This window comes from Eulemur rufifrons, chromosome 2 (assembly GCF_041146395.1).
Source record: "Eulemur rufifrons isolate Redbay chromosome 2, OSU_ERuf_1, whole genome shotgun sequence".
Lineage (NCBI taxonomy): Eukaryota > Metazoa > Chordata > Mammalia > Primates > Lemuridae > Eulemur > Eulemur rufifrons.
The window spans coordinates 16356605-16382693 of record NC_090984.1 but is presented as its reverse complement, the minus strand read 5'-3'; the positions used below and the strand labels follow the sequence as shown (position 1 = coordinate 16382693).

Below are 26089 nucleotides of genomic sequence, written 5' to 3'. Positions count from 1 at the left end.
ATTGGCTTGGTTTTCTAGCATTGCCAGTGCAGCTGGGGCTGGAGCTGGGAGCCGTTTGCAGCTGTCACAGGGCCCGTTTGGGGACAAAGGATTCAGCCTTTGGGCCACCATGAGCTCCAGGCCCAGCCCAACCCCACGGGGCAGATTGTGAAAGGAGAGGGGGCAGGAGCGAGGCTTTTCTAGAAGGAATGAGGGAGAAATAAAAATGTCTAGACTTCGCAGCTCAACCAGAGCCCATGGTTTGACCTTTCCCACGTGTGGCAGTGCCCCACGGGGCGAGCAGGAACAGATGCTGGAGAGGACAGAGGTGCAGCTGGGCCAGGAGGGTGGGGACTGTGCCTTCCCTCGAAGCCCCCGCCTCCCTCCCTGACTCGGCTGTTGTCCTTTCTGCCCAGGCTGCAGGTGGCTCTGGGCACCCAGGCAGCTCAGGGCATTCAGGCCAGGGATGTTGTGAGTTGTCCATTGTCTTCAACGTTCAGGGGCCGTGAGGGAGGCCTTGACTCATCCGGCTGCGTGTCAGCTCACTTGGGCAGGGGACCTCCCATCCTGGGCTTCTCTTTCCTCGTCTATGTGAGGGGGTTGACCCCAGCTCACAGTACTGTTGTATGGGTTCACGCGGGGGAGGTGGGCACGGCTCCTAGCGAGGAGCCCAGCACACAGTAGTTGGGCATTCAAGGCCCCCAGCTCGGGATGGCCGAGTTCCCTGCAGCCCAGCCGGGAGTCAGGCCATGGTGTGGTAAGGGGTGTCCTGAGCCCTGCCCCGTGGGTGGCATGGATGGACATGAGCCCAAGCTACCAGGCCTGTTGTCTGTAAATGACAGTGTGTCTAGTGTCGTGGTCTCTGGTGACTGTGTGTGACAGACTGAGGAGGCGGCTCAGGAAGGTTTCCTGCCCTATCCCTTGTCATGGCCCGTCACCTGGGGCTGTCCTCGAGGTGCCAGCTTCCCCAGCTCAGGGCTGAGCTGTCACACCGCCTGGCCCCTCACAGCCCCTGGCGCCCACAGTGCCCCCTCTGGGCTGAGCTGGCCCATCCTGCACCTCCTAGGAGCTGGGAGCACCAGGGTCACTTTCTGAGAAGGGGGAGCCTGCGGGAGACAGCCAGGTTAGGGCTTGTCAGCATCGGTGGAGGTTCCTGGGAAGGCGGGGGCCGCACAGAGATCGCTGCCATGTGGCTGGTGATGGAGCGTCTCGTACACTGACATCCTGAGCTGTCATCTCCGTGGCACACAGGGCAGCAGGACAGGGATGGGATCGTGTACGGCGGGTGGGTTCACTGCCCGCCGTGTCTGAAGGCCACAGCCTCCCAACCTCTCAGACCCAGCGTCCTCCTGCAGCCGCCCCTGTCTTGGGCCGCCCCAAGGACCTAGGGAGAGGGTGCAGGGGAGGAGGGGGCTGCCCCAGGCACACTGGGCTTCCTCGGCTGAGCCAGCCCTGGGCTCCAGCTCTGAGTGCACATAGCGTGTCGGGCAGGTCTTGTCAGATACCCCGTGCACTCCGTGCCCTGCAGGGAAGCCCTTTGTTCATGTTCTTTAGTGGCAGCCTCTGGGCCCAGCCTCCTGAGGGGCCACAGAGCCTCGGGTGTGTGCACCAGTGGTGGCCCTGTGGTAAGTGGCTGGAAGCAGGAAGCAGCTAGTTTGGTCACCACTCCCCACCTCTCCAAGTTGTGCAGTCCTTGAGCCAGGCCAGTGCAAAGGCTCCTGGCAACTCTGTCCCGGTGAAAACCCTTCTCTTGGCCACACCAGGGCTCGGCAGAGGCAGCAGGAGTCTGCCCAGGATGAAGGTGGCATTTTCTCGTGCATCCTGGTACGAGGGAACGTGGTCTTCCAGACCCCCAGAGTAGAGAGTTGGTTAGGGCCAGGGGACATGAATGCAGAGCGAGGACGGAGCAGCATCACCTGTTTAGGCTGGCAGCTACGGGACCAGACTGTGGGGCCCAGAGAGCCCCCCTAAAGATGAAAGTGTTCCTAGTGGGGGGCGTGGAGGACCTGCTAGGCTTGCAGGTTTCTGCGTCACTTTCCTAATCTCAGTGCTCACTCCGTGTTTGAGGGAAGGTCATTGGCCTGTGGTCTTAGCGACCTTGGGCTCCTAGGGCAGGAGAGGGGCAGCAGTGCTTGGGGAGAGGCGGCAGGTACAGGCAGGCCTAGAGCAAGGGCCATGGCGCGGCTAGACTCGGGTCACTGCCTCCATGGCCTCCTCACTGGGTCCGCTCCAGCCCCCAGGGTCTAGGGCTTTGGGGAGCCAAGCTGGGGCTGGGCCTGGGGCCGGGGGGCGGTGGGGGAGGTTCAGAGGAGGCTGCTTGGGCCAGGCAGGGAGGCCCCTGTGCCCTGGTCTGCAGGATCTACAGCTGCTGCCCAGCCGGGGCCGAGGCAAAGGGCCCCACCAGCCAGCCAAGCGGGGGGCTGTGCTGCACGTCCTCCAGCAGCGCTTCCAGCCCCTGCCACGCCTGGCGCACGCCCTCACGGCTCTGGGCCAGGCGCTCTGCCGACAGCTCCTCCACACAGCCAGCGGAGCTCACGATGCCGTAGAGCTCGCACAGGCTGTGCCTCGCCCGCCCGACCTGCTGCTGGAGCTCCGTGGGCAGGCCCTGGAGGCCAGAGGCCAGGCTGCTGTAGGCCGTGTGCAGCTGCCGGGCGAGGCCGCAGACCCTGGACAGAGCCCCGGCATCCTGCTCCTGCGGGAGGAAGGTGCCAGGTGAGGGTAAGGGGGACCAGCAAGGGGGTGGGGGGACCTCAGCCCTCACTGGACGCACCTCCTGGATACCAGTGTCCTCCATGGTGGTGTTCGAGCCCCGGCCCAGATGCAGGGGCTGCCTGTCAGGAGCCTGTTTGGCCTCTTCAATCTGGAAAGAGAGAACCCAGCAGGGGAGATGATGGCCTCTTGGCAAGGCCCTGTCATGCTCCCTCCCAGGGACCAGGGGAGGCGCTCGAAGTCCTGGCCTAGGGACTTTGTGTCCCAACCTTTCCCGAGCCGAGGCAGGTGGAGAGGCCACGAGTCTAGAGTCAGTCGCACCCTGGTGGCTTGTGTGAGGAGGCAGTCATCTGGGTTCCCCGTAAGCTCAGGGAGACGAAGGAACATAACGTCGTTGGGGTCTTGTCACCCCCTCAGCTCAAAACGCTGGGGGTGGCTGCAGTGAGGTGAGGTATGCCAGGGGTCCCAAGGACTGACGTGCCCTTGGCACTGTGGACATTTGGGGCCGGATCGTTCTCTGAGATGGGGGCGTCCTGGGCGCTGCAGGTGCTGAGCAGCGTCCCTGCCTCCACCCAGTTCATGCCGGGAGCTCCCAACCCAGTCGTGACAACCACAGGTGTCCCCAGACACCCACCAAGTGTCCCCTGAGGGCAGAATCACTCCAGGTGAGACCCCCTGGGTTAGGGGATTCCACTGACCCCCCACGGGACCCTGTGTCCCACGGTCCCCTGCGTCCCACGGTCCCCTGCCCTGCTGAGGTCCTAGGAGGCTGCACATGTTTAAATCTACACCTAAGTGGGGAGGGATAGAGGAGGGAAGTCCCAGGGGTCACCTGGTCTACACTGGTGTCCGGGGTGAGCAGGGAGCAACCTGAATAATTTTCAAAACAGTTAACTCAGGTCTCCTCCTGGGCGCCATGGACACTGGGACCGGGTTGTTCTCTGGGGCCCTGCAGGGACTCTAAGAAGCACTTACAGGACAGGGAGAGCTCTTACCAGGCTGCAGCAGTCCTCCAGCTGCGCCAGGGCGTCCCTGGCTTGGAACTGGCTGTGCTGCAGTTGGCTCACGGCATGTTCAAATGCCCGCTGGCGGAAGCCCGGGGTCAGGTCGCCTAACCGGACGAAGTAGCTTCCCTGGTCAGCTGAGAGCACCTTCGGTCCAGGCTCAGAGGCAGCCAGCTCAGCTGCAGAGGGAGGCGCACGGCTCAATCCAAGAAGCCCCTTGGGGCCTCTGGGCATGGCACCAGCCCGGGGGACCCAGCTCCAGATGGGGCATGCCCCTCCCTGGCACCTCACCTTGCTCCGTGGCGCTCATGGGGTGGAAGATCTCCCCTATCCCCTCCAACTCATCCCGCAGTGCCGCAAAGCTCATGGCTCCTTTGGGGCCGCACGTGGCTGCCAGGTGCCCCACATCCCCCGTGCCCGGGGTGGCTTCTTGGGGGAATGTGGCCACATCACACGCAAGGCCCTTGGTGGCGGCTGTGGCTTCCTGGGCAAGCTCCAGGCCTGCACAGGGCGAGGCTGGAGGGCTGGAGACCCCCACGGTCAGGGCCTCTCGGGGGCTCAGGGTGGTGTGTTCCCCTCCGTTGTCTGCGGTCCTGCAACTGGAATGTTCACCCCGCATGATGTCCTGGTTACCAGGTAACCAGTTCCGGATGGTGCTGAGACCAGTGTGGACAGCCCCTGTGGCCACATGGCCTGCCCCAGTGAGCCCAGCAGACACTGCATCTTTGGTGCTGGTCAGCGCGGTCTTGGTGGTGTCCATGCCCCCCTGGACGGCCCCTTTGGCCACGTTCACGGCACCGGTCACCCCACTGCCAAGGGTGTTCTTGCTACCAGTTAGGATAGCTTTGGTGGTGTCCATACTTGTCTGGACGGTCCCTTTGGCCACATTCACTGCCCCAGTGAGCCCAGTGGACACTGCGTCTTTCGTACCCGTGACCACAGACTTGGTGGTGTCCAGGCCACCCTGGACGGCTCCTTTGGCCACATTCACGGCACCGGTCACCCCACTGCAGACAGTGTCCTTGGTACCTGTAAGCACAGTCTGGGTGGTGTCCACGCCAGTCTGGATGGTTCCTTTGACCAAGTTCACTGCCCCCATCACTCCAGTGGACACTGCATCTTTGGTGCCAGTCAGCATGGTCTTGGTGGTGTCCAAGCCCCCCTGGATAGTCCCTTTGGCCACATTCACAGCACCAGACACCCCACTGCAGACTGTGTTCTTTGCACCTGTTGCGATATTTTGAGTTGTGTTCAGCCCAGTTTGTACAGCCCCTTTGGCCACGTTCACTGACCCCATCACCCCAGTGGACACTGCGTCTTTGGTGCCTGTGACAACAGTCTTGGTGGTGTCCAGGCCCCCCTGGACGGCTCCTTTGGCCACATTCATGGCACCGGTCACCCCACTGCAGATGGTGTCCTTGGTACCTGTCAGCACAGTCTTGGTGGTGTCCACACCAGTTTGGACAGTCCCTTTGGCTGCATTCACTGCCCCAGTGAGCCCAGTGGACACTGTGTCTTTGGTGCCAGTCAGCACGGTCTTGGTGGTGTCCAGGCCAGTCTGCACAGCCCCTTTGGCCACATTCATGGCACCGGTCACCCCACTGCAGACAGTGTCCTTGGTACCTGTCAGCACAGTCTTGGTGGTGTCCATACCAGTTTGGATGGTTCCTTTGGCCACGTTCACTGCCCCCATGACCCCAGTGGACACTGTGTCTTTGGTGCCGGTCAGCACGGTCTTGGTGGTGTCCAGGCCAGTCTGCACAGTCCCTTTGGCCACATTCATGGCACTGGTCAGTCCACTAGAGACGGTGTCCTTCGTGCCAGTGAGCACAGTCTTGGTGGTGCCCACACCAGTCTGGATGGTTCCTTTGGCCAAGTTCACTGCCCCAGTGAGCCCAGTGGACACTGTGTCTTTGGTGCCAGTCAGCACGGTCTTGGTGGTGTCTAAGCCAGTCTGGATAGTCCCTTTGGCCATGTTCACAGCACCGGACACCCCACTGCAGACGGTGTTCTTTGCACCTGTTGCGATATTTTGAGTCGTGTTCAGCCCAGTTTGGACAGCCCCTTTGGCCACGTTCACTGCCCCAGTGAGCCCAGTGGACACTGTGTCTTTGGTGCCAGTCAGCGCGGTCTTGGTGGTGTCCAGGCCCCCTTGAACAGCCCCTTTTGCCACGTTCATGGCACCAGTCACCCCACTGCTGAGGGTGTCCTTGGTACCAGTTAGGACAGCTTTGGTGGTGTCCACACCTGTCTGGACGGTTCCTTTGGCCAAGTTCACTGCCCCCATCACCCCAGTGGACACTGTGTCCTTGGTACCAGTGATGACAGCCTTTGAGGTGTCCAGACCCCCTTGGATGACCCCTTTGGCCACATTCATGGCACCGGTCACCCCACTGCAGACAGTGTCCTTGGTACCTGTCAGCACAGTCTTGGTGGTGTCCACACCAGTTTGGACGGTTCCTTTGGCCATGTTCACTGCCCCCATGACCCCAGTGGACACTGTGTCTTTGGTGCCAGTCAGCACGGTCTTGGTGGTGTCCAGGCCAGTCTGCACAGTCCCTTTGGCCACATTCATGGCACTGGTCACTCCACTAGAGACGGTGTCCTTCGTGCCAGTGAGCACAGTCTTGGTGGTGCCCACACCAGTCTGGATGGTTCCTTTGGCCAAGTTCACTGCCCCCATGACCCCAGTGGACACTGTGTCTTTCGTACCCATGACCACAGTCTTGGTGGTGTCCAGGCCCCCCTGGACGGCCCCTTTGGCCACATTCACGGCACCGGACACCCCACTGCAGACTGTGTTCTTGGTACCCGTCAGGACAGTCTTGGTGGTGTCCATGCCGGTCTGGACAGTCCCTTTTGCCAAGTTCACTGCCCCCGTCACCCCACTGGACACTGCATCTTTGGTGCCAGTCAGCACAGTCTTGGTGGTGTCCAGGCCCCCCTGGATAGTCCCTTTGGCCATGTTCACGGCACCAGTCACCCCACTGCAGACGGTGTCCTTGGTGCCGGTCAGGACGGTCTTGGTGGTGTCCATGCCAGTCTGGACAGTCCCTTTGGCCATGTTCACTGCCCCCATCACCCCAGTGGACACTGTGTCTTTCGTACCCGTGACCACAGACTTGGTGGTGTCCAGGCCCCCTTGGACGGCTCCTTTGGCCACATTCACAGCACTGGACACCCCACTGCAGACAGTGTTCTTGGTGCCAGTCAGGACAGTCTTGGTGGTGTCCATGCCGGTCTGGACAGTCCCTTTGGCCATGTTCACTGCCCCCGTCACCCCACTGGACACTGCGTCCTTGGTGCCCGTGAGTGCAGATCGGGTGGTGTCCAGGCCTCCCTGGACCACTCCCTTAGCCGCGTCCACCACGTTGGCCACCCCAGAAGAGAAGGTGTCCTTGGTCTTGGTCATCTTGGAGCACACCAGGTCTTTGGCACCGGACACGATTTGCTGAGAAAGGACATGGGTGGTTAGGAGGAACCGAGAGCCACCTTCTCCCCAGACGTTCACCTTCCTGACTCCCTCATGTGCCCTATGGGGAGGACCGCAGTCACCTAGAGGCCCCACCTCCCTGAAAAATGAGCTGCTTCTCCCTCCCCCCATCCCCAAAAGGACACCCCCCTGGGACACTCCCCACGCAGTGGCTCTGCAGGACACAAATTCATGGGCTCTGCATCACAGTGCCCCACAATTCCCTCCTCCTCGCTCCCACCCCCTGCATCAGTAGATATCTCGTTAATACCAGCAGGTCCTGTGACTCCTCTCGAGCCCTTGCCAAGGCCAAGGTCCCATGGCCTGGCTCCATGCAAGTCATAGAATTCAAGATTTTTTCATCTTGCCTATTCTCTGTTCATGGCAAATTTTGAACCTGGTTTCCTACTAACGCTGTGGAGACCAAATTGCTTATTAAAATTAATGTGTTCAAGTGAATCAAGGTTTAGAAAAATAGGCCGGGGGCCGGGCGCGGTGGCTCACGCCTGTAATCCTAGCACTCTGGGAGGCCGAGGTGGGCGGATCGTTTGAGCTCAGGAGTTCGAGACCAGCCTGAGCAAGAGCGAGACCCCATCTCTACTAAAAATAGAAAGAAATTATATGGACAGCTAAAAATATATATAGAAAAAATTAGCCGGGCATGGTGGTGCATGCCTGTAGTCCCAGCTACTCGGGAGGCTGAGACAGGAGGATCGCTTGAGCCCAGGAGTCTGAGGTTGCTGTGAGCTAGGCTGACGCCACGGCACTCACTCTAGCCTGGGCAACAGAGTGAGACTCTGTCTCAAAAAAAAAAAAAAAAAGGTTTAGAAAAATAATAACCAGGCTGGGCACTACAAAAAATAGAAAAATCAGCCAGGTACAGTGGCTGCACCTGTGGGCCCAGCTGCTTGGGAGGCTGAGGCAGGAGGATCACTTGAGCCCAGGAGTCGGAGACTACAGTGAGCTATGATGACGCCACTGCACTCCGGCCTGGGCCATAGAGGGATACCCTGGCTCAAAAACAAAATCAAAAACAAACATACCCCGAAATAATAAAAGTTTTACAAAAATAAAAGTAATAACCAAGAAAGTACAGAGATAGGCATTAGGTTGAGCCACGGGACCTCATCGACTTTAATCAGTTTTGATCAAAGGGCAGTTTAACCTAACTAAACAGAGGGGCTGACGGCCTACAAGTTACCACCACTCAGGTGTCACCCCGAGTGTGCTGTTTTTAATTCAGTGGTTCTCAAATGGGGCGGTTCTGTCGCCCGAAGGACACCGGGAGATGTCTGGGGACATCTGTGGTTGTCACAACCGAGGGGTGCTCCTGGCATGGGGTGGGTGGAGGCAGGGACGCTGCTCAGTGCCCTGCAGTGCCCAGGACGCCCCACCCCAGAGAACGATCCTGCCCCAAATAGCTTTAGTATTGAGGTTGGGGAGCCCTGGAATTATATTCTCACCACGTGACTCCTGCCCAGCCTTGGCGCAGGTGAGCACCCTGGGCTCTTTAGCTGGAGAGACCTGGGTTCAAATCCCACCTCTCTTTTGTGCACTTGCTTTGTGACCTTAGGCGAGCCACATCCCCTCTCTGGGCCTAATCTTCATCTGAAAACTTCAGATTACAACAGTTCCTCCTTCAGGGATGGTGCAGATGAGTCAAGGTGCCCGAAGCACTTCGCATGTAGTAGGTGCTTAATTGGTGCTAGCACGGAGGAGTGGGGCAGTGCACAAAGCGGGGGCCCAGCTGCCGGGGGGCCCTCTGAGATCCTCTGATCCGGCAGGTGCTGCGGGCAGAGGGGAGTCATGGGAGACACCAAGTGGGGGTGTGTGTCGGGCAGAAGAATTGTCCCAAGGCCTCGCTGTTCATTTGGCCTCCTGCTGTCCCAGATCAGCCCCTCCGCTTGGCCGGGCCTTGGGGACAGTGATAAGGCCAGTGCCCCCCAGTTACCCAGGACCGAGGGTGGACGTAGCATAGGTCACTGTTCAGCCCGACTGTCCAAGGTTCAAATCTCTACTAGGTCTCACTGTGTGATCTCCAGCAAGTGGCTCAACGTCTCTGTGCTTACGTTGTGTGGGGCACTGTCACTCCCTTGGGAGGATTAACTATGAGAAGTGCTTAGCAAGGAGCCTGACACCCAGAGAGCACGTTGCCGGCATTTTGGTCGTGCCGTCCTAGGCATGGGTTAGCAGACCGTCTCACCGCGCTGGGAAGTGAGGCAGCATTGCACCCATTTCACAGACAGGAAGGCTGCGCCTGCAGCCCCCAGGCAGGCCACCAGGGGTGTGTCTGCCTTCTACTTGGCTATGGCGACCCCCAGGTGGGAAGGACTGAAACGTCCCAGGAGGGGGCCCCCCAGGGTCTCAGACCGGGCTCGAGGGGCCCTCACCTTTTCCGAAGGCTGTGGTGGCTTCTCCATGCCCTTCGCCATCTGCTCTGGGTTGGTGGCCGCTGCGGGGACAGGGGCTGGTTAGGGAGGACGAGGGACGCCAGTTGGGATCACCCGCTCTGGTGCCCATTGCGCAATTGCCGGGCACAGCCCGAAAGGTCAGGAATGTCCCAGCCGCCCTGCCAGGGATGGCAGGAGGTGACTTCCACAGCCACCAGCCAGGCTCAGCCACCCACCCTGCCAGGGGCTCCCTCGACCCCCTGAGGCTGCAGGCCCCTGGAGCAGGGCCCTGTGGAGTTTTCTCTGCTGGGCCTGGGTGCTGGACGCCCACCCTGAGGTCCGGGGCCCCCACAGCCTGGTGGGGTGGGGGGAGGCCCTGCCCCACCTGCCCCGCCCCCGCCGCAGCTGCCAGCTGCCCATCGCAGGGCAAGGTATGTGGAGCAGAAGTCAGCTGCCTGGGGCTCTCGGCCCAGAGCGGGGCCCAGCCCGGGCGGCCACCCCAACCCCAGGCTCCCTGCAGCAGCCCCCGGTGCCTGGCTTTGTGACCCCAGGGGAGGGACATGCAGAGCACCCCAGTGGTCCATGGTACATCAGAAACAGGGTGAGGGGGGCGTTGTAGTGAGACAGGCCTGGTTCCAACCCCACTTTTGCTGGTTATACCTCCTTGGGTGACTCCCCCATGAAGCCTCAGTTTCCCCGTCTGGCACTAAGCGGGTGTGCCAGCCTCCTCATGTCTAATGAGACCACGTGGGCACACGTGAGGGGCTCCTGGGTCCACCCGCAGAGGCTCCCACTGTTGGGTTGTCCACTCACCCTGAGCCTGGGCGGCAGGGGCACCCGCGGGGTCGGTGGTTGGCCAGACTTCTCTCGCTGAGCTGTGGGCATTGGCCACCAGGTTCCGGGCAGAACTGAAGCCAGGCAGGGACCCCAGGAAGCTGCTCAGGGTCTGCGGGGGTGGGGAGGGTGGCTTGAGCCGGGCCAGGCCAAGACAGGGACGGGGTGGGAAGACACATCATTCAGCCCAACGCTGTCCCGGTCCCTCGCCCCTGGGCAACCCCGGAAAAGTGTTGAAGCCACTCTGAGCCTCAGTTTCCTCGCTGGACAATGGGCAGGTTCAGCCTGCCTCCTAGAGGAAAAGGGCATCTCCCAAGTCCCCAAAGAGCTTTTCCTTCCTAACCCCATTGCACAAATGGGGAAACTGAGGCTCAGAAAGGGGCCGAGGCTGGCCTAAGGTTGAACTGTGGAGAAGGCGCTGAGGTCGAGTGAGCCCTCTGCCCCAGCTTGGGACAGGAGGGAAGAGTTGGCATCGTGGCTCCCAGAGCCCTCCCGCCCCACGGGGGAAGGCTCTCTCTGGACTCTGGGCCCCAGGACAGTGGAGGTCACCTTCCTGAGGCTCCAGGGGTCTCCAGGCCCTAGCAGGGATCTGTCCCTCCCTTGCGTCCCTTACCTTGCCCTTGGGTTTGGGGGGGTCCTGGCTGCCTTTGTCCGGAGAAGACATGGTGGTGCCTGAGTGGCTGGAAGGGGGCAGAGAAGGTGCGTGAATGGGAGGTCCTGGGCCTCCTGCTCCACACCGTCCCCCCAGGCAGTGACCTGGAGGCCTGGCCTCGCCCCAGCGTCACCAGGGACAGACTTGTCCCCGCGCACTTAGACTGCGTGGGGTCCCTCAGAGCGACGGGCTGCTCGGCTGGCAGCTGGCTCTGCTGGCGGCTCCCAGGCCTTATAGGGCCTGGGGCAGGCATGGTCCCAGCAGGCAGGGGCAGGCGGCCAATGGGCTCGGCCGGGGGCGGGGGGAGGCGGCGGGCAGCCTGGGCAGTCACGTGCCCAGCGTGGGCCCCGGCCCAGCACCTTTTGCCTGCTCCCTGCCCACGCGGCTGAGGCACTCACGGGCCAGCTGTGCCCCCCTCCTGTGCCTCCGGGACACCCCCTGCACCCTCCAGTTTCCGTCCTTGGGGTGGTGCGCCCACCCTGGTGGTGTGCCCGTCCAGATCCCTGCCTCGCTGGGACACCCTGGCCAGTTGCCTTCTTTGTGCCTCAGTTTCCCCTTCCAGACTCCTCACTGTGGCTCGCGAAGTCCTGCTTCCCCCCTGCACTACCCCCCACTTCACTCCAGCCACAAGGGTCCCTTTCCCTATTCTTCCAACACCCCAGGCGTGGTCCTGCCCCAGGGCCTTTGCACAGGGCTGTGCCCTCTGCCTGGAGTACCCTCCCCCAGCTACTCACACAGCTCCCACGGTCCCTCACCTGCATCAAGCCTGTTTTGTTCCCTATTGTGTCACCTGCACCTAGGACAGTGCCTGGCACACATTCAGCACTTAAATGTTTGGGGCCACAAGTGGTGGCTCACACCTAGAATCCCAGCACTCTAGGAGGCTGAGGCAGGAGGATTGCTTGAGCCCAGGAGTCTAAGACCAGCCTGGGCAATATAGCAAGACCCCATCTTTAAAACAAAATGTAAAAGTTAGCAGGACATGGTGGCACACACTTGTAGTCCCAGCTACTCAGGAGGCTGAGGCAAGAGGATTGCTGAGGCCAGGAGTTGAAGGCTGCAGTGAGGTGTGATCGCACCACTGCACTCCAGCCTGGGTGACAGAGTGAGACCCTGTCCCTAAATGAATGAATGAATGAATGGCTAAATGGACCAACTCCCCGGGTGGTTGGGAGCGTGAAATGGGCTCCTACGTGTGTTCTGTCTACCCCAGTGCCTGGCACCAGCAGACACTCTGCAAACCTTAACCTAGCACTGCCCAGGCACAAATGGGGTCTCTGAGAGGCACAGGAGGTTTCCCGAGCAGGAAGGGGCAGACCACCAGCAGAGCTGTGGGCACCCTAGCAGTGGGAACCCGGCCAGGTGGGCTTGGGCCAACCCAGGGAGGCTGCACAGAGGAGGTGTCCCATGCCTGAGACTACATAGCCAGGAAGTAGCAAAGACAGGATTCAAACCCAGACCCGGCCCTCCGTGCTGGGTGGGCTGTGTGTGGGTAGGTGGGCGTTCAGAGGCATGCCTGGCACACCCTTCCTGGGCCGTGTCCCTCCTGCCTGCCCCTGGGACAGGGTTCCCAGCCTTGTGCTATTGGGGTGAGGGTCACACCAAAGCTGGGAAGAGGGAGGGCCCAGCCGCTGGGCCTCGTGACCCCAGGCCATCTCCTTGGAGCCCTCACTGTGTTTGCCAAACAGCCACGGAACAGAGGGGGGCATCCCCCAGCCTCTGTCCTCCTAGCCAATGCTTCCCAAGGGTGGCGGGAGAACTCCGGTGTTCCCCGCCCCTTCCCTTGGGGCGGCCACAGCCCAGTGTGGGGAGAAAGCCAGGAAAAGAAATGACAAAAAATCATAAACACCCCAGTCAGGGCCTGTCCCTCTGCCCACAGCCCTCCATGGCTCTCACCTCCCTCAGGGTCAAAGCCCAAGTCTTCCCTGCAGCCCACCAGGCCCTGCACAACCTGCCCTGTCCCCTCCCCGCTCTCCCCTCCTCCCTCTCTCCCCCTCCTCACTCTGCTCCAGCCACACGGGCCGCCTCACTGTGCCTCCAACACGCCAGGCGCGGTCCTGCCCCAGGGCCTTTGCATGGGCCGTGTCCCTCTACCTGGAACGCCCTTCAAGGTCTTTCCTCAGATGTCACCTCCTCAGAGAGGCCTTCCTGGATCCCCCCTCCAAATTAAAAATATACACCCTCCCCCATGCCTCACACACCCCACCCCCATTTATTTTTCCTGCATCTACTAACGCTAATGCACTCACTTTTCTTGGTTATTGTCCGTCTTCCCTGCTACACCGTAAACTCCTAGAGGACAGGATATGTTTTGCTTGCTGCTGCGTCTCCAGGGTGGAGAACTGCCTGTCATACAGCAGGTGCTCAGTAAATACTTGTTGAATGAACAAACGAACGGGTGCATGATAGCGTCCATGGATGAGGTGTTTACTAGATAAATGGATGCGGAGGGTTTGAAGAGGGAGATATCGCTCTGGGGTAGGGTCTCGGAAGGCTCCCTGGAGGAGGGGTATTGGGGTTGGGCCTTGAGTTTGGACAAGATGTGTCGAAGAGACAGGTGGGAAGGTGGGAAGGGCATTCCAGGCAGCCAGCATGGCGTGGGCAAAGACCCGGGGGTGTGGGGACGTGCACGGTTCAGTGGGAACAGAGCTAAGTGTCTGAGTAGCTGGAGAATGAGGCTGGAAGGTGAAGGACTTGGGTGTTTGGTCTGAGGGCAATGGGGAGCTATAGAGGTTCTGGAGCAGGGGCAGGGAGGCAAATCTGGCCTGTGGGAAGTGGTTGGGGCCCCCACAGCTGCCCTCTGGACTGGATCCCAGGGAAGCCAGAGGCCACCCTGACCTCACCGTGCCAGGCTGTGGTTTCCCAACACCCCGCCCCGCCGCAGGGGAGTCTGAGGGGCAGCTGAGAATGCGGTCAGAGGACAGGACGGCCCCCATGAGACTGCCCCATAGCCCTTGTCCTACCTCTGTCTCCCCCATCCTGGCCAGGGCAGCTGGAGAAACCACAGGGAGACCAGCTCCCAAGGTCTGGGCAGGCAGGTCCAAGAGTTGCCCCTTCTGCCTTCTTTCCCCTCCTGTTTGCTCCCTGTAGTTTCCAAGAAATGCTAATTTATACTGAAGTGAGAACAGCTCCCTGCAGTTTCTAAGAAATGCTAATTTATACTAAAGTGAGAACAGCTTCTATCTAGGTAGATGCACCTGAGGGGGCACCCAGGTGGGCACCCAGACGGGGTGTCAGGCAAGTCAGGGACGCATCATTCCTTCCAAACCTCAAACCCTGGCTTCACACCCCCTCCCTGTGCACCCTGGGACTGAGACCCACCCGGGTTGGAGCAAAGCCGGGGCCTCTGGACGACACAAAGCGCCTTTATTCTGGGGCACAAACCCTAAAAGGCAAAGGAAGTGGGTCTGGCACAGCGGGCATCTCTGGGGGACCCCGCAGTCCCGGATAGTCAAGCTAGAGTGGGGAGGAGAGCGGCTCACTTTTCAAAGCCCCAAATAGAAGCCACTGGGCAAAACCTGTGTGTGTTTCTTGGGGGAGTTTCCATCAGCTTCTTGGGATGGGGACAGGACAGGCTAAAGTCCCTGCTGTTGTCGGGGCCTCTTTTCCTATGTCCAAGGGAGGTCCCCTGCGGCAAGGCCAAGGCGTCGGCCTGGTGCTCATGCACGGCCACCAGGGGCAGCAGGGACCTCGGCGTGGGGGCGCCCGCGGTCAGAAGTCCAGCTCGGGCATCAGGGTGTGTTTGGCGGGGTGGCTGGGGGGCTTGGGCTCCCCCTCACAGATGTCCCCATCCCCATGCTGGGCCTGCCAGGCCCTCTGCTGGGCTGGCCAGTCCAGATGTGCCCAGCGGGGGTCGGGGCTGCCCACGACCTCGTCCACGAGGGCCGCCAGGTTGGGCAGGGGCTCGGGCCGCTCCACGAGGATGGGTGCGAAGGGCCCCACCAGCCAGGGCAGCGGCACGGCCTGCACCACGAGCTCCAGCAGCTCGTCCACGCAGGCGTGCGCCCGGGCCACGCTGCCCCGGCCCTCCGCCAGCGCGGCCGCCGGCACGTCCCCGAAGCAGCGGGCGTCTGCGAAGGCGGCCTGCAGGGCGTCCACGCTGCGCCGCACCTCGGCCACCTTCTCCTGGGCGCTGGGGGGCAGGCCCCGCACGCTGGTCTCCAGCGCATCCACCGTGCCACGCAGCTCCTGGGTCAGGCTGCGCGACAACATCAGTGTCTCCAGCTCCGCCTGCGGGCGAGGGCGGCGGGGACCTCAGTTTCCCCGATGGACACCTGGTGGGACTATCTTCCTGCCTCAGTTTCCCCAGTGGACCCACAATGGGGGCCATCGACCTGCCTCAGTTTCCCCCATGGACACGTAACATGACCCAGCCCTGCCTCAGGTTCCCTCGCGAACACACAGTGGGACCCAGCCCTGCCTCAGTTTCTTCCACCAACACCCAGAGGGACTGTGTCACCTTGCCTCAGTTTCCTCAGTGGACACCCAGTGAGACCAATGCTTTGCCTCAGTTTCCCTCATGGAAACACAGTGGGACCCAGCCCTTCCTGTTTCTCCCAAGGACACCCAGTAGGACCATTACCCTGCCTCAGTTTCCCCAGTGAACACCCAGTGGGAACAATGCCCTGCCTCAGTTTCCCCCATGGACACCACCCTGGCTGACCTCAGTACTTGGTTTGCCACAGCTTGACCACGGTCCCCTGCAGCAGGGGGCTGACCTGGAACCCTCGTGCCCCCTCCCTACCCAGGGTGGTGGCAGCCACCACCCCCCCTGACTCCCCCGAGGTCTTGCTCACCTCGCTCCGGCGGCAGCTGTTCTCCAGAGGGTGCTGGCTCCAGTCCCCCCACAGCTTGTGTACCTTCCCGGGGCGGGCCGGGGCGGGGGGGGTCACCCCGCACTGCATGAGGTGGATCTGCAAGGACAGGGACCATGGCCGTCAGGGCTGGAGGATTCGGGAGCAACCCTCACCTGGATCTGACTTCAGTAAACATTTAGGTGATAGAGGCAGGTCGTGCAGGGCTTTGTGAGATGCAGGGAGGACTTGGGCTTTGACCCCAAGGAGGTGGGAGCCATGGAGGGCTGTGAGGGCAGAGGAGGGACGGGTCCTGCCTCAGGCGCTCACGGGCCCCCTCTGGTGGCTGCTGTGGGGAGACAGCCCTAAGGTTGGAGGATTCCGACTCCAGCTCCCACCTCCCCTCCTCCACGAACACCCTCCCTGACTCCCCAGGCAGAGCTGTGACACGTTAGGGCTCCCTGAGGCCCAGGTCACCCCCTCTGCCCCAGCCTGAACCCACGTGGCTGAAAGCAGCCGCGCCTGGCTCTGCCTCCCCCTTCAGACTAGCACAGGACCAGGCACTCAGCCGGTGCTCAATGCATGCTGATCGGCCTGCATGCCGGAGCAGGGGCGGGAAGAGGACTCTCACCAGCTCCAGCGTCTCCTGCAGCTGGGCCAGCGTGTCCTGGGCGCGGTGTTTGCTCTGCCTCAGTTTCCCCAGAGAGTGCTCATATGCCAGGTGGCGGATCCGCGCCGACAGAGAGCCCAGACGCACAAAGTAGCCCTGCTGCTTTCTCTGATCCTCCACGGAGCCCACTTCTGGGCCCTCAGCCTCAGCTGCCAGCGCCGCTGGAGGGCGGGACAGGGGAGAGGGCGTCAGCGTGGCCACCCCCTCCGCATCTGCTCACCGACCTGGGCAGACAAGTCCACAGCCTTCCAGATTTCCAGTTTTCCTTTACCAATACCAACCTAGTTCATCTTCCCCAAACCCTAAGATGTAGGCACAGTCATTGGTCCCATTTTACAGAGGAGCAAAACTAAGGCAAACAGGTGAAATCCCCGAGGGTGCAAGGGGCAAACCTGGCATTCGAACCCAGGCTGTGCTTAACCGTCGTATTAACCAGTCTCCTAAAGAACAGATCACAAGTGCTCGGCACACAGAAGGTGCTTAATCAATGCCTCACTGCCGTTCTGCCAAGTTGGGGATAAGTCGACACATTATTCTAATGCTGTAAGCCGGGGTTGAAATTTCACATCAATTCCAGGGCCAGGCAGGTATCAAAAGTGACCAAGGCAGATTAAGATGTAAAACACCGGGGATTAGTGGCGGGAAAGGAACTGTCTGAAGGGGCGGATCTATCCTGCCGGGTCTGGTTTCTCAAGACAGGCCGGAAATCGGCATCTGTAGTACAAAATCTGATTGTGAAATGCATGAAAAAAAATTAAATGTTTAAAAGACATTGCATGTGCCAAATAACATGTAGAGGGCTACCAGCTCAAGACCTTGGTCCTCAAGTCTACAAGCCCCATATGCCCTCGGGGTCTGGGTGGTCTGATTCCTGGTGGGATATGGGTTGGGGGGCTGCAGAAGTGCCTGGGTGGGGGCTCCGTGTTTCCAGCTAATCTGCTGTGTGGCCTTGGGCAAGTCTGAGGCCTCTCTGATCTGTACCACGGGGGCATCGTGACTAGGGTTGGGCGGGACAAGAGCCACCTCACCCAGCTCCTCCTCCGTCATGGGCAGGAAGTGGTCCACCAGCTCCTCAGACTTCTCCAGCACCACGTCCACGGCATGGCTCACGGAGCGCTTTAGCTCCACGCTCCAACGCCGGCCCCGCCGCGCCAGGCCCACCATGCCTGTGACACCGCTGGCCACCGCGTCCTTGGCTGAGGTCACCACCTGGCGGGAGGGGTGCCCACTCTAGGTGCCACAGGGCTCCAGCTTCATTCTCCCCACCCAGCTCCCTGGGGCTGGGGCTCTAAGACCCCTAGACCTCTTCCTGGCTCTGGGCCTCAGTTTCCCCTCTTTAAAATGATGGGGGGAGGCAAAAATAATCCTCCTCTCACAGGGGTTTTTGAAGGGGTATGGGTTACCAGCACCCACTGGCACAATATATGTTGGTGGCCATTATTCTAATCTGGCTGTTATTTTATTTATTTATTTATTTATTGAGACCAGGTCTCGCTGTCACCCAGGCTGGATGGAGTGCAGTGGCGTCATCATAGTTCGCTGCAGTCTCCAACCCCTGGGCTCAAGCGATCCTCCTGCCACAGTCTCCCAAGTAGCTGGGACTACAGGTGCCACCACGCCTAGCTAACTTTTCTATTTTTTGTAGAGATGGGGTCTTGCTATGTTGCTCAGGCTGGTCTCAAACTCCTGGCCTCAAGCAATCCTCCTGCCTCGGCCTCCCAGAGTGCTGGGATCCCAGGCGTGAATCTATAATTCCCTGTGGTCTGGTCGCGCCAGGTACCGTCTCCGAGGGCTGCTGGAGGAAGGGCAGCTTCTCCTGCAGCTTGTCCAGGCCCCTGCAGGCGAGGCCATTCACTGTGGTCACTGAGGGGAGAGAGGCGGACATTCAGAGGGAGACAGGGACACAGCGAGGGACATAGAGGGAGGGCATGCTAGAGGGAGAGATGGAACAGGAAGGAAGAGAGGAGCCCATGCTTGGGTGCTGGACAGAGTCACCAGCAGAGGCAGGAAGACCTCCTGCCATCTCACATGTGGAGAGCCTGATGAAGCCACGAGGAGGTTGGACAGATGCCCACGGGGGCCTCACAGCATGTGGCTGGCACCTCGCGTGGGGCTGGGGGCCCTGGGGGGTGGGCAGGCTGCCAGGCTGCCTCCTCTGCGCCCAGCACCGAGGTGACTCCTCAGCCCTGCCCGCTTCAGATGCCCCAGCAGGCGGGTTCAAGGTCACAGGAGCTGGCTGAGAGAGGGGTGGGGAAGGTGCTGGGCTGGGACGCTCAGGTGACCGTCTTCCTCCATCAGACCAGAGAGGCCAGCACCCTTCTGCCCCTCGCCTGTCACCCCCACCAGGCTGCAGCCCCGAGCTGGTCACAGGGGTCCGTGGAGATGTGGGGACTGCAGAGCTCAGGACAGGCAGAGGGGAGGGAGGCTGGACAGATGGGCCCAGGCATGTCAGGCCAACGAATGAGGGAGGGGACAGGGAGGGACAGAGGAGAGGACTGCCAGTAAACAGGTAAGGGCAAAAGGCAGGGTGATCAGAGTTAAGAGGGACATCACAGTCAAAGAGATTGTGGAGAGGTGGGATGGGGGCAGGATCGGCAGATGGGACAGGTGGACAGGCTGAGCAGGGACACCTAGTTCAGGAGAATGACCCCAGGCACGCCACACAGATGGACCAAGGGGCAGGGGCAGGGCAGCGGTGCAAACCACAGCCCCCCGGGACCCGGGGACACTCACGCTGGGGCTGCAGGTGGTGGAGCAGCGGCTGGGCGTGGTCCAGTGCCCGGGTGGTCAGGCTGCACACACAGTGCTCAGCCAGGCGGCAGGCGGAGCCCAGCAGCGGGTGCCTGTCCTTGGCCAGGCCGTAAGCATCGAGGACCGCGGTACACGTGTCCCTGACCAGGGGCAGTGCCACCACGCGCTGTACCACGTTCTGCAGGAAGGGGTGACATCAGAGGGGTCCCCTGGGGAAGGTGGGGGGCTCAAGCCACACCTGAGCCTGCTTCCCCTCCCTGGGCCAGGTGAGGCATGGGAGAGGGTGGAGGGAGAGTGTACTGAGCGCCTGACCAAGTACAGGCAGTGCAGACGGCCTCAGTGGCTACATGGAAAGATACGTGTTTACACATTTTGAAATACAGTTGCCCCTCAGCTCGGTGGGGGGCTGGTTCCAGGCCGTCCCTGCCCCCAGTATCCCAGATCCGCACATCCTGCAGGACCTGCATGTGGGAAAGGTTGGCCCTTTGTATGTGCGGGTTTCTCATCCCGTGAATACTGTATTTCTCAATCCACGCTCAGTTGAAAACATTCTGCGTAGACGTGGACCTGTGCAATTTAGACCTGTGCCATTCAAGGCTCAGCTGCGATGTGTCTGTTCCAGGGAGCAGGCAGGAGAGTCTCCCTTGTTCGGGTCTGGTTCAGCCACCTCCGGGCTGTGTGAACCTGGGCAAGTGCCTTGGCTTCCCCATCTATAAAATGGGTTTCTGGGGTTGCGATGCGGGATTCAAGGAGCCAATGTAAGGGGAATGCTTGAAGTCTGAGTGCTACAGAGTATTGGTGTGATTGCTGCTGTTACTATTATTGTTGCCATTGTTGTTGTTTGAGGTGTCGCAATTGTGGACACAGTGAAGGCATAGCGGGAGACCCAGGGATGGCAGAACGAAAGGGCTGGCTGGGTGTCCTTGGACAGACATCTCCTCCTGGGGCCTCATTACACCCCCCTGGGAAATAACAGGTATACCAGACCCCTCCATGGTCCAAACTGTTCTCAGAATCTGGTTCACGCAGGAAGGATAGGAGTGGGAGGGGACAGCTGGCCTGAAACTGTCCCAGAGGGACAGTCCCTGCTCCCTTCCTCTCACCTGCTGGTCCTGCTCCTCCCATGGGCTGGGGGCCTGAGCTGCCTCCTCTTCAGACATGTCTGCTGCAAACAGAGTCACCTGGAGGGCAGGACAGAGTGAGGGGGGGACCCTGCACCCCGGCCCTCTGGGCTCATGCCCAGGCCTTGGCCCTGCCTGGCTGGGCTCTGTGACTTGAGCAAGTCTCATTCCCTCTTGGATCCTCAGTTTCTTCATCTGTGAAATGGGGTGATGTATGGGACAGGGACAGTGCATACACAGTAGGTGTACAATAAAGAGCCCCTGGCAAAGTGGGGTCCCTGTAGTGACTCAAACCATGGGTTTTGGGGTAAGAAAGACCTGGGTGCAAATCCTGATGTTACCTGCTGTGTGACTTTGGGCCAGCACCTTCACCTCTCTGGTCTGTTTCATCTTTTATGAAATGGGGGAGGCAAGCAGCCCCACGCAGGGGTGGAGGTGGTAGCTGTAGAATCCTGATGAGCCCCACAGTTCTGACAGACAGGGAAACTGAGGCACCCAGGAGGTGCATGCTGGGCCCAAGGTCACTCCGCTGGCTAGGGTTAGAGCCAAGAGCTCGACCTCAGGCCTCAGACTCGCGGCCTGTGTTTCTTCCCCCTGTTGCCACCACGCGCCCTGGGAGCCCTGGTCGCCGCCCAACTGGGTCCTGAGCTTGAGCCAACTGGGCCAAGGGTCTCAACCACCTGCTCCGGCCCGTCGTGCCCCTCCCACGCCGCCAAGCCCTCGCCCCTCGACCCGATCCGGGGCTGTCCCCCACCCCGAGCGTGGGGGCGCTCCTGGACGCCGCCCGCAGGACACTCACCTGGGCGCGCGCAGCCGCGGACGCAGTTGCCTCCGCAGACCCCAGACTCCGCTCAAGTCTCCGCCCCCGGCTGGCCCCGCCCGCCTTATAACTGCTAGGGGGCGGGGCCTGCTGGAGCGCACCAATGGGGAGAGGCCTCTTGGGGCGCGCCCAGGGGGCGTCGCTCCAGGCTCCTTTCGCCCTCCCCTTGGACCCGCCCAGCACTCTGCGGTTGCCATAGCAATCCCGGACCGCCGGATGCCAAGCGTTGTGCTGCTTTCCTTGGTGAGGTCGGCCCACATGTCCCCCTCACTGCTGTTGCCGTGGAGACAGCGGAGGGCGATCACAGCCCCCTCCGACTTGCTGAGTGACCTTGGCAAAGTCCCCAGTGACTTTATTTTTATTTATTTTTTAAAAATTTGTTTCTTAAGCCAGAAGCTCAGTCAACACTGTCGCTTGGATGCCCATTTTACAGACGGGCAAACTGAGGCTCAGAAAGCTTAAACCACTGGCCCCGGGTACCATAGTGAGTGAGGGATCATATTCAAACCCAGCTCTGCTAGAAAGACCCTCCCCTGGAAGGGGGGGCATGACCCTCCTTCCAGGAGCTGAAAAAAAACTGGTCCTGTACCTCAACACCTGAGAATCTCCAAATCTGACTGTAGCCCCCACTTGCCTATGTCGGCAGGTGGCTCTGGGATTCGAGCTGTGAGAACACAGCCCCCTGGGCTGTTGCCTGTCCCTTCAGCCCCACCCAGCCCCCTCAAGACTGCCCCGGGCAGGTGCCCCCTTGGAATGTCACAGGCCAGCATGACAAATTATCTGGAGACTTGGGCAATCTGGTTTAATTTAAACTTTGCCCGGGACACGAGTCCTGGCAGAAATCCACTGGTAAAACGACACCCGGGCAATAGGTAGAGTTTTATTTCCAGTTAATTCCTGGGCTGGGGGAAGGGAGAAGAGAAGCCACACAGGGCATCGATCCCAGTGGCCATGCACTGGGGAGCCCACGTCCCACACCCCAGGGCCCGGGTCAGGCCTCTTCTCTCCTCCCCCGTCACCCTGGAGTCACAGCAAGTTGACTTTGGAGACACAAGGGACGCAAAAATACTGATTCAGCCAGTTCAGTTTGCAAGTTATTTATTAAACCCCTCAGGTGTGACCACAAGCTAAGTGGGACTCAATCCCAGACCCTGCACTCCGAGAGCCCCCTAAACTGGGGAAGCCACAGAAAAACAACCCCAGGGGGGCCAGGGCTGGTCCAGAGGGAGGGACAGGGGGCCTGGGGGAACCAGAGACCAAGAGATCTGGGACACGGGCAAAGGCAGGGAGGTCCGGAAGGCCCACAATGTGAGAAGGGGCCATGGAAAGCCTTGAGTCTCACCAGAAGGTGGGAGTATTTGCTAAGTGGGGTGCAGTGTCCTGCCAGGCCCCCACCCCCACTCCAGCCCCAGGCCTCACTGGAACCCGGCCACTGTCAGGAGTGTCTGGCCCTTCACGGCTTCAGGTCCAGCACAGCGCGTGTCATTCTGCGAGAACATCTTGTCTTTTGTGGCCTCAAGCCAGCGATAGAGATCGTTGAGTTTCTGGTCGCAGATCCAGGGGTTCCTGGAGATGTCAAAGCCGTCCTGCATGTCCCGGCCGGGCTGCGCTAGGGCTGCCCAGAGCCCCTCGGGCACGCTGGCCAGCGAGTTATTGGACAGGTCCAGCATGTCCAGCTGCCGCAGGCCTCCGAAGGCGCCAGCCGCCACCTTGGCCAGCTTGTTGTCTTGCAGGAAGAGGTAGCGCAGGTCTGGCTGTGGCTCCAGCAGTTCCTTTCCAAGCACCTGCAGTCGGTTGCCCTCCAGGTGCAGCCGTTCCAAACGCAGCGGGCCCCTCAGAAGGTCAGGCGGCAAGGTCTCCAGCTGGTTTTCTCCAAGGTCAAGGGTGCGCAGGAGAGTGAAGTTGGCTAGCAGTCCAGCTGGCAGTTTCCGGAGGCGGTTCCCGGACAGGTCCAGAAACCCCAGCGCTTTCAGGCCGTGCAGCCACGAGGCTTCCAGGACTTCCAACTGGTTCTCCTTCAACACCAGGGTTTCCAGGGCGGCCGAGGCCTGGAAGAGCCCCGGTGGCAGCCCGGTCAGGGCATTGCGGGTTAGATCGAGCACCCGCAGCCCGGGCGCGGGAAGCAGGAACTTGGCTGCGAGGCTTTCCAGCCGGTTGCTGGAGAGGTGCAATTCTTGGAGTTTAGAGGCACCCTGCAGGATGTCGGGGGGCAGCTGCGTCAGGTTGAAGAACTCCACGACCAGGTGGAAGGTGTCGGCTGGGAGGGGGCTGGGGAGTTCAGCAGGCGGGTGGCAGGAGACGGAACTGCCTTTCTCTGACTGGGACACCACGCAGTCTTTGGGGTTTTGGGTGACACCCTGGGCTGAGGCCACAGACAGCAGCAGCAATAGCAGGGTTCTAGGAAGATGGGGGTCAGAGCCCCCTGGGCTGCAGGCAATGACAGAAGGTGCTTAATAAGCCAAAGTGAAAATTTACCCCGCTAGGTGAAAATATGCCCAAAATCTGCACATCTTTTCCCATCTCCACTGCCACCACCCTGGACTGGGCCACCTTGTTACTTACCTGGACGAGTGCAGTTACTTCCTCTTCCTCACCCGGCTTCCCCCTCACCCCCACAGCTGCCAGATGTGAGAATTCTTTTTTTTTTTTTTTTTGAGACAGAGTCTCACTCTGTTGCCCAGGCTAGAGTGAGTGCCGTGGCGTCAGCCTAGCTCACAGCAACCTCAAACTCCTGAGCTCAAGCGATCCTCCTGTCTCAGCCTCCCGAGTAGCTGGGACTACAGGCATGCGCCACCATGCCCGGCTAATTTTTTCTATATATATATTTAGCTGTCTATATAATTTCTTTCTATTTTTAGTAGAGATGGGGTCTCGCTCTTGCTCAGGCTGGTCTCGAACTCCTGAGCTCAAACGATCCGCCCACCTCGGCCTCCCAGAGTGCTAGGACTACAGGCGTGAGCCACCGCGCCTGGCCCAGATGTGAGAATTCTAATTCTGTTAAATTGAGTTCCTGATCTACATCCTACCTTTCCCCACCTCTAGCCCAGCCCTGATGGGCTATTAATTATTCACAGTCCAACTTGCTTAGTTTCTTCTGATCTGTTTTGTTTTCTGGGGCAGTTCTTTTCTCCCTGGCCTGTTTTGAAGGCAGAGCCAGTGAACTCCTACTCATCCTGCAAAGCGCCAGCTCCCATGCCCCTTTTCCTTGAAGTCTTCTCTTGCCCTTCCCAAGAAGTGCTCTCAGTCACCTTAGAGGAGTCTCAGGCCCTGACCAAACAGCGTTAGGTTATCTGTGTGCAGCGCCATCTTCCTCCGAGCGCTCAGGTGCAAGCCAGGGCACCAGGAGCCAACAGGGGACTCCGAACATGAAAAGTGTGTCCTGCTTTGGGCAGGTCTAGGGTCCGGCATTTGGCCCAGGGGAGGGGTGGTTTACAGTTGTCACCGTAAAATGCACCCGTTCTCGTCTAATCTCAGAAGCTAAGCAGGGTCAGGCCTGGCTAGTGCTTGGGTGGGAGACAGTTGTCACCGTAACCCCTGAAGGCTTGCAGCTTCCCTGGCACAGTAACATGGGATATCACCTGGAGAGCCTCGGTCACTGGGGCCCCAGCCCTCTGAGAGGGGTCTCCTCCCACTCCCTGCCTGGCCCGTGGCCCACCTGGGCTCCTGCAGGTGTGTCCGTGTGTGTAAGATCAAGTCTGTCTGTCCAGGGTCAGGTTGGTCTGTTCCAGCCCGCAGGACTGTATCTGCCCGCTGTGACTTCAGTGTGTCAGGCAGAGTGTCCATGTGTCTCTGCATGGCCCGGTGTCCAGGCCTGCCCAGGACAGGGACAGTGGGGACCTACCTCTGCTGTTGTTGTCCACTCCAAAAGGACATGGTGGCCTGTCTCGTTTCCTTCTAGACTCTCTTGGCCTGGGGAAGTGGCCTTATACCTGCCTGGGCTGGGATCAGGAGCACGGACCTCGGGGACGTCCCCACCCTCGGCCAGTTCCTGATAGGGGCTAACCCAGAGCAGGGCAGGCAAGGGGAGGGGTTAGAATTGCACAATTGCTTCCTGGCAATTTGTTCCTGCCCACCCCCTTCCTGGTCCCACTTCTAGAGCCAGGTTTTCCTTCTCTTGCTTCCTGTTTCTTAGGGGGCACTCAGAGGGGTCTCTCTAGCTGTGACCCCACTTGCCCGAACCCAGGATTTAAAGGTCAAGGTTGTAAGGCACTACCCCTGGGGGACAGGACAGCTCTTTGAATAAGAGGTACTACTTACAATAAACTAGAACAACGAGGAAACTCATTGAAAAGAACAAAAATGCTCTTGTATTCAATTCACGGCATGTTCTTGTGGTGGTTTTTTTTTTTTTTTTTGAGAAAGAGTCTTGCTCTGTCACCCCGGCTAGAGTGCAATGGTGTCATCCTAGCTCACTGCAGCCTCCAACTCCCGAGCTCAAGTGATCCTCCTGCCTCAGCCTCCCCAGTAGCTGGGACTACAAGCATGTACCACTGCACCCAGCTACTTTTTAAACTTTTCATAGAGATGGGGTCTTGCTATGTTGTCCAGGCTGGTCTGGAATTTCAGGCCTCCAGTGATCCTCCTGCCTCGGCCTCCCAAAGTGCCAGGATTACAAGCGCGAGCCTCTGTGCCCAGCCATCTTGCTTTTTCTTGCACAACTAGCTCAAATCAAGGTTTAATTTGCTTGTATGTTGTTGGTTCATGCCACCCCACCCCCTAGGCTTTGAACTTCCATAAGGGCAGGGCTCTCTGTCCCCACACAGTGCCGGGCACATGGCAGGTACACACTAAATATTTGCTGAAGAAACAGAAACTGTCCTCCATCCAGACGAAGATGGAGACCCCCCCCACCCTGCCACAACTCTCCGTATGTCCACACCCAGGTCCCCAGAGT

The 26089-nt window shown here is 60.0% G+C and overlaps 3 protein-coding genes across 7 annotated transcripts; all 3 read right to left on the bottom strand.

The window, feature by feature from the left end:
- Positions 1-22: 22 nt before the first annotated feature.
- PLIN4 (perilipin 4) lies at positions 23-11248 on the bottom strand. Its single transcript, XM_069480277.1, has 7 exons — positions 11002-11248; positions 10368-10500; positions 9555-9616; positions 3984-7143; positions 3684-3871; positions 2750-2839; positions 23-2671 (listed from the first exon to the last, which is right to left on the bottom strand). Exons 1-7 carry the CDS (start codon positions 11050-11052, stop codon positions 2339-2341), a joined length of 4017 nt encoding a protein of 1338 aa, XP_069336378.1. The 5' UTR covers positions 11053-11248; the 3' UTR covers positions 23-2338.
- Positions 11249-13503: 2255 nt separating this feature from the next.
- On the bottom strand, positions 13504-21229 carry PLIN5 (perilipin 5). Of its 4 annotated transcripts, XM_069480243.1 has the most exons (9): positions 21175-21226; positions 20717-20908; positions 20358-20435; positions 19237-19432; positions 18284-18366; positions 17532-17712; positions 16465-16664; positions 15837-15953; positions 13504-15270 (listed from the first exon to the last, which is right to left on the bottom strand). In XM_069480243.1, the coding sequence occupies exons 3-9, from the start codon at positions 20412-20414 to the stop codon at positions 14752-14754; spliced, it is 1353 nt and encodes a 450-aa protein (XP_069336344.1). In that variant the 5' UTR covers positions 20415-20435; positions 20717-20908; positions 21175-21226; the 3' UTR covers positions 13504-14751. The 4 variants fall into 4 exon arrangements, with proteins under 4 accessions (XP_069336344.1, XP_069336335.1, XP_069336355.1 ...); XM_069480234.1 differs by lacking the exon at positions 20717-20908 and having other exon boundaries at positions 21175-21229; XM_069480254.1 differs by lacking the exons at positions 19237-19432; positions 20358-20435.
- Positions 21230-22278: 1049 nt separating this feature from the next.
- Positions 22279-25177, bottom strand: LRG1 (leucine rich alpha-2-glycoprotein 1). Of its 2 annotated transcripts, none has more exons than XM_069497231.1 (2): positions 24851-25177; positions 22279-23622 (listed from the first exon to the last, which is right to left on the bottom strand). In XM_069497231.1, exons 1-2 carry the CDS (start codon positions 24988-24990, stop codon positions 22611-22613), a joined length of 1152 nt encoding a protein of 383 aa, XP_069353332.1. In that variant the 5' UTR covers positions 24991-25177; the 3' UTR covers positions 22279-22610. The 2 variants fall into 2 exon arrangements, with proteins under 2 accessions (XP_069353332.1, XP_069353341.1); XM_069497240.1 differs by having other exon boundaries at positions 25037-25176.
- Between the last annotated feature and the right edge of the window lie 912 nt (positions 25178-26089).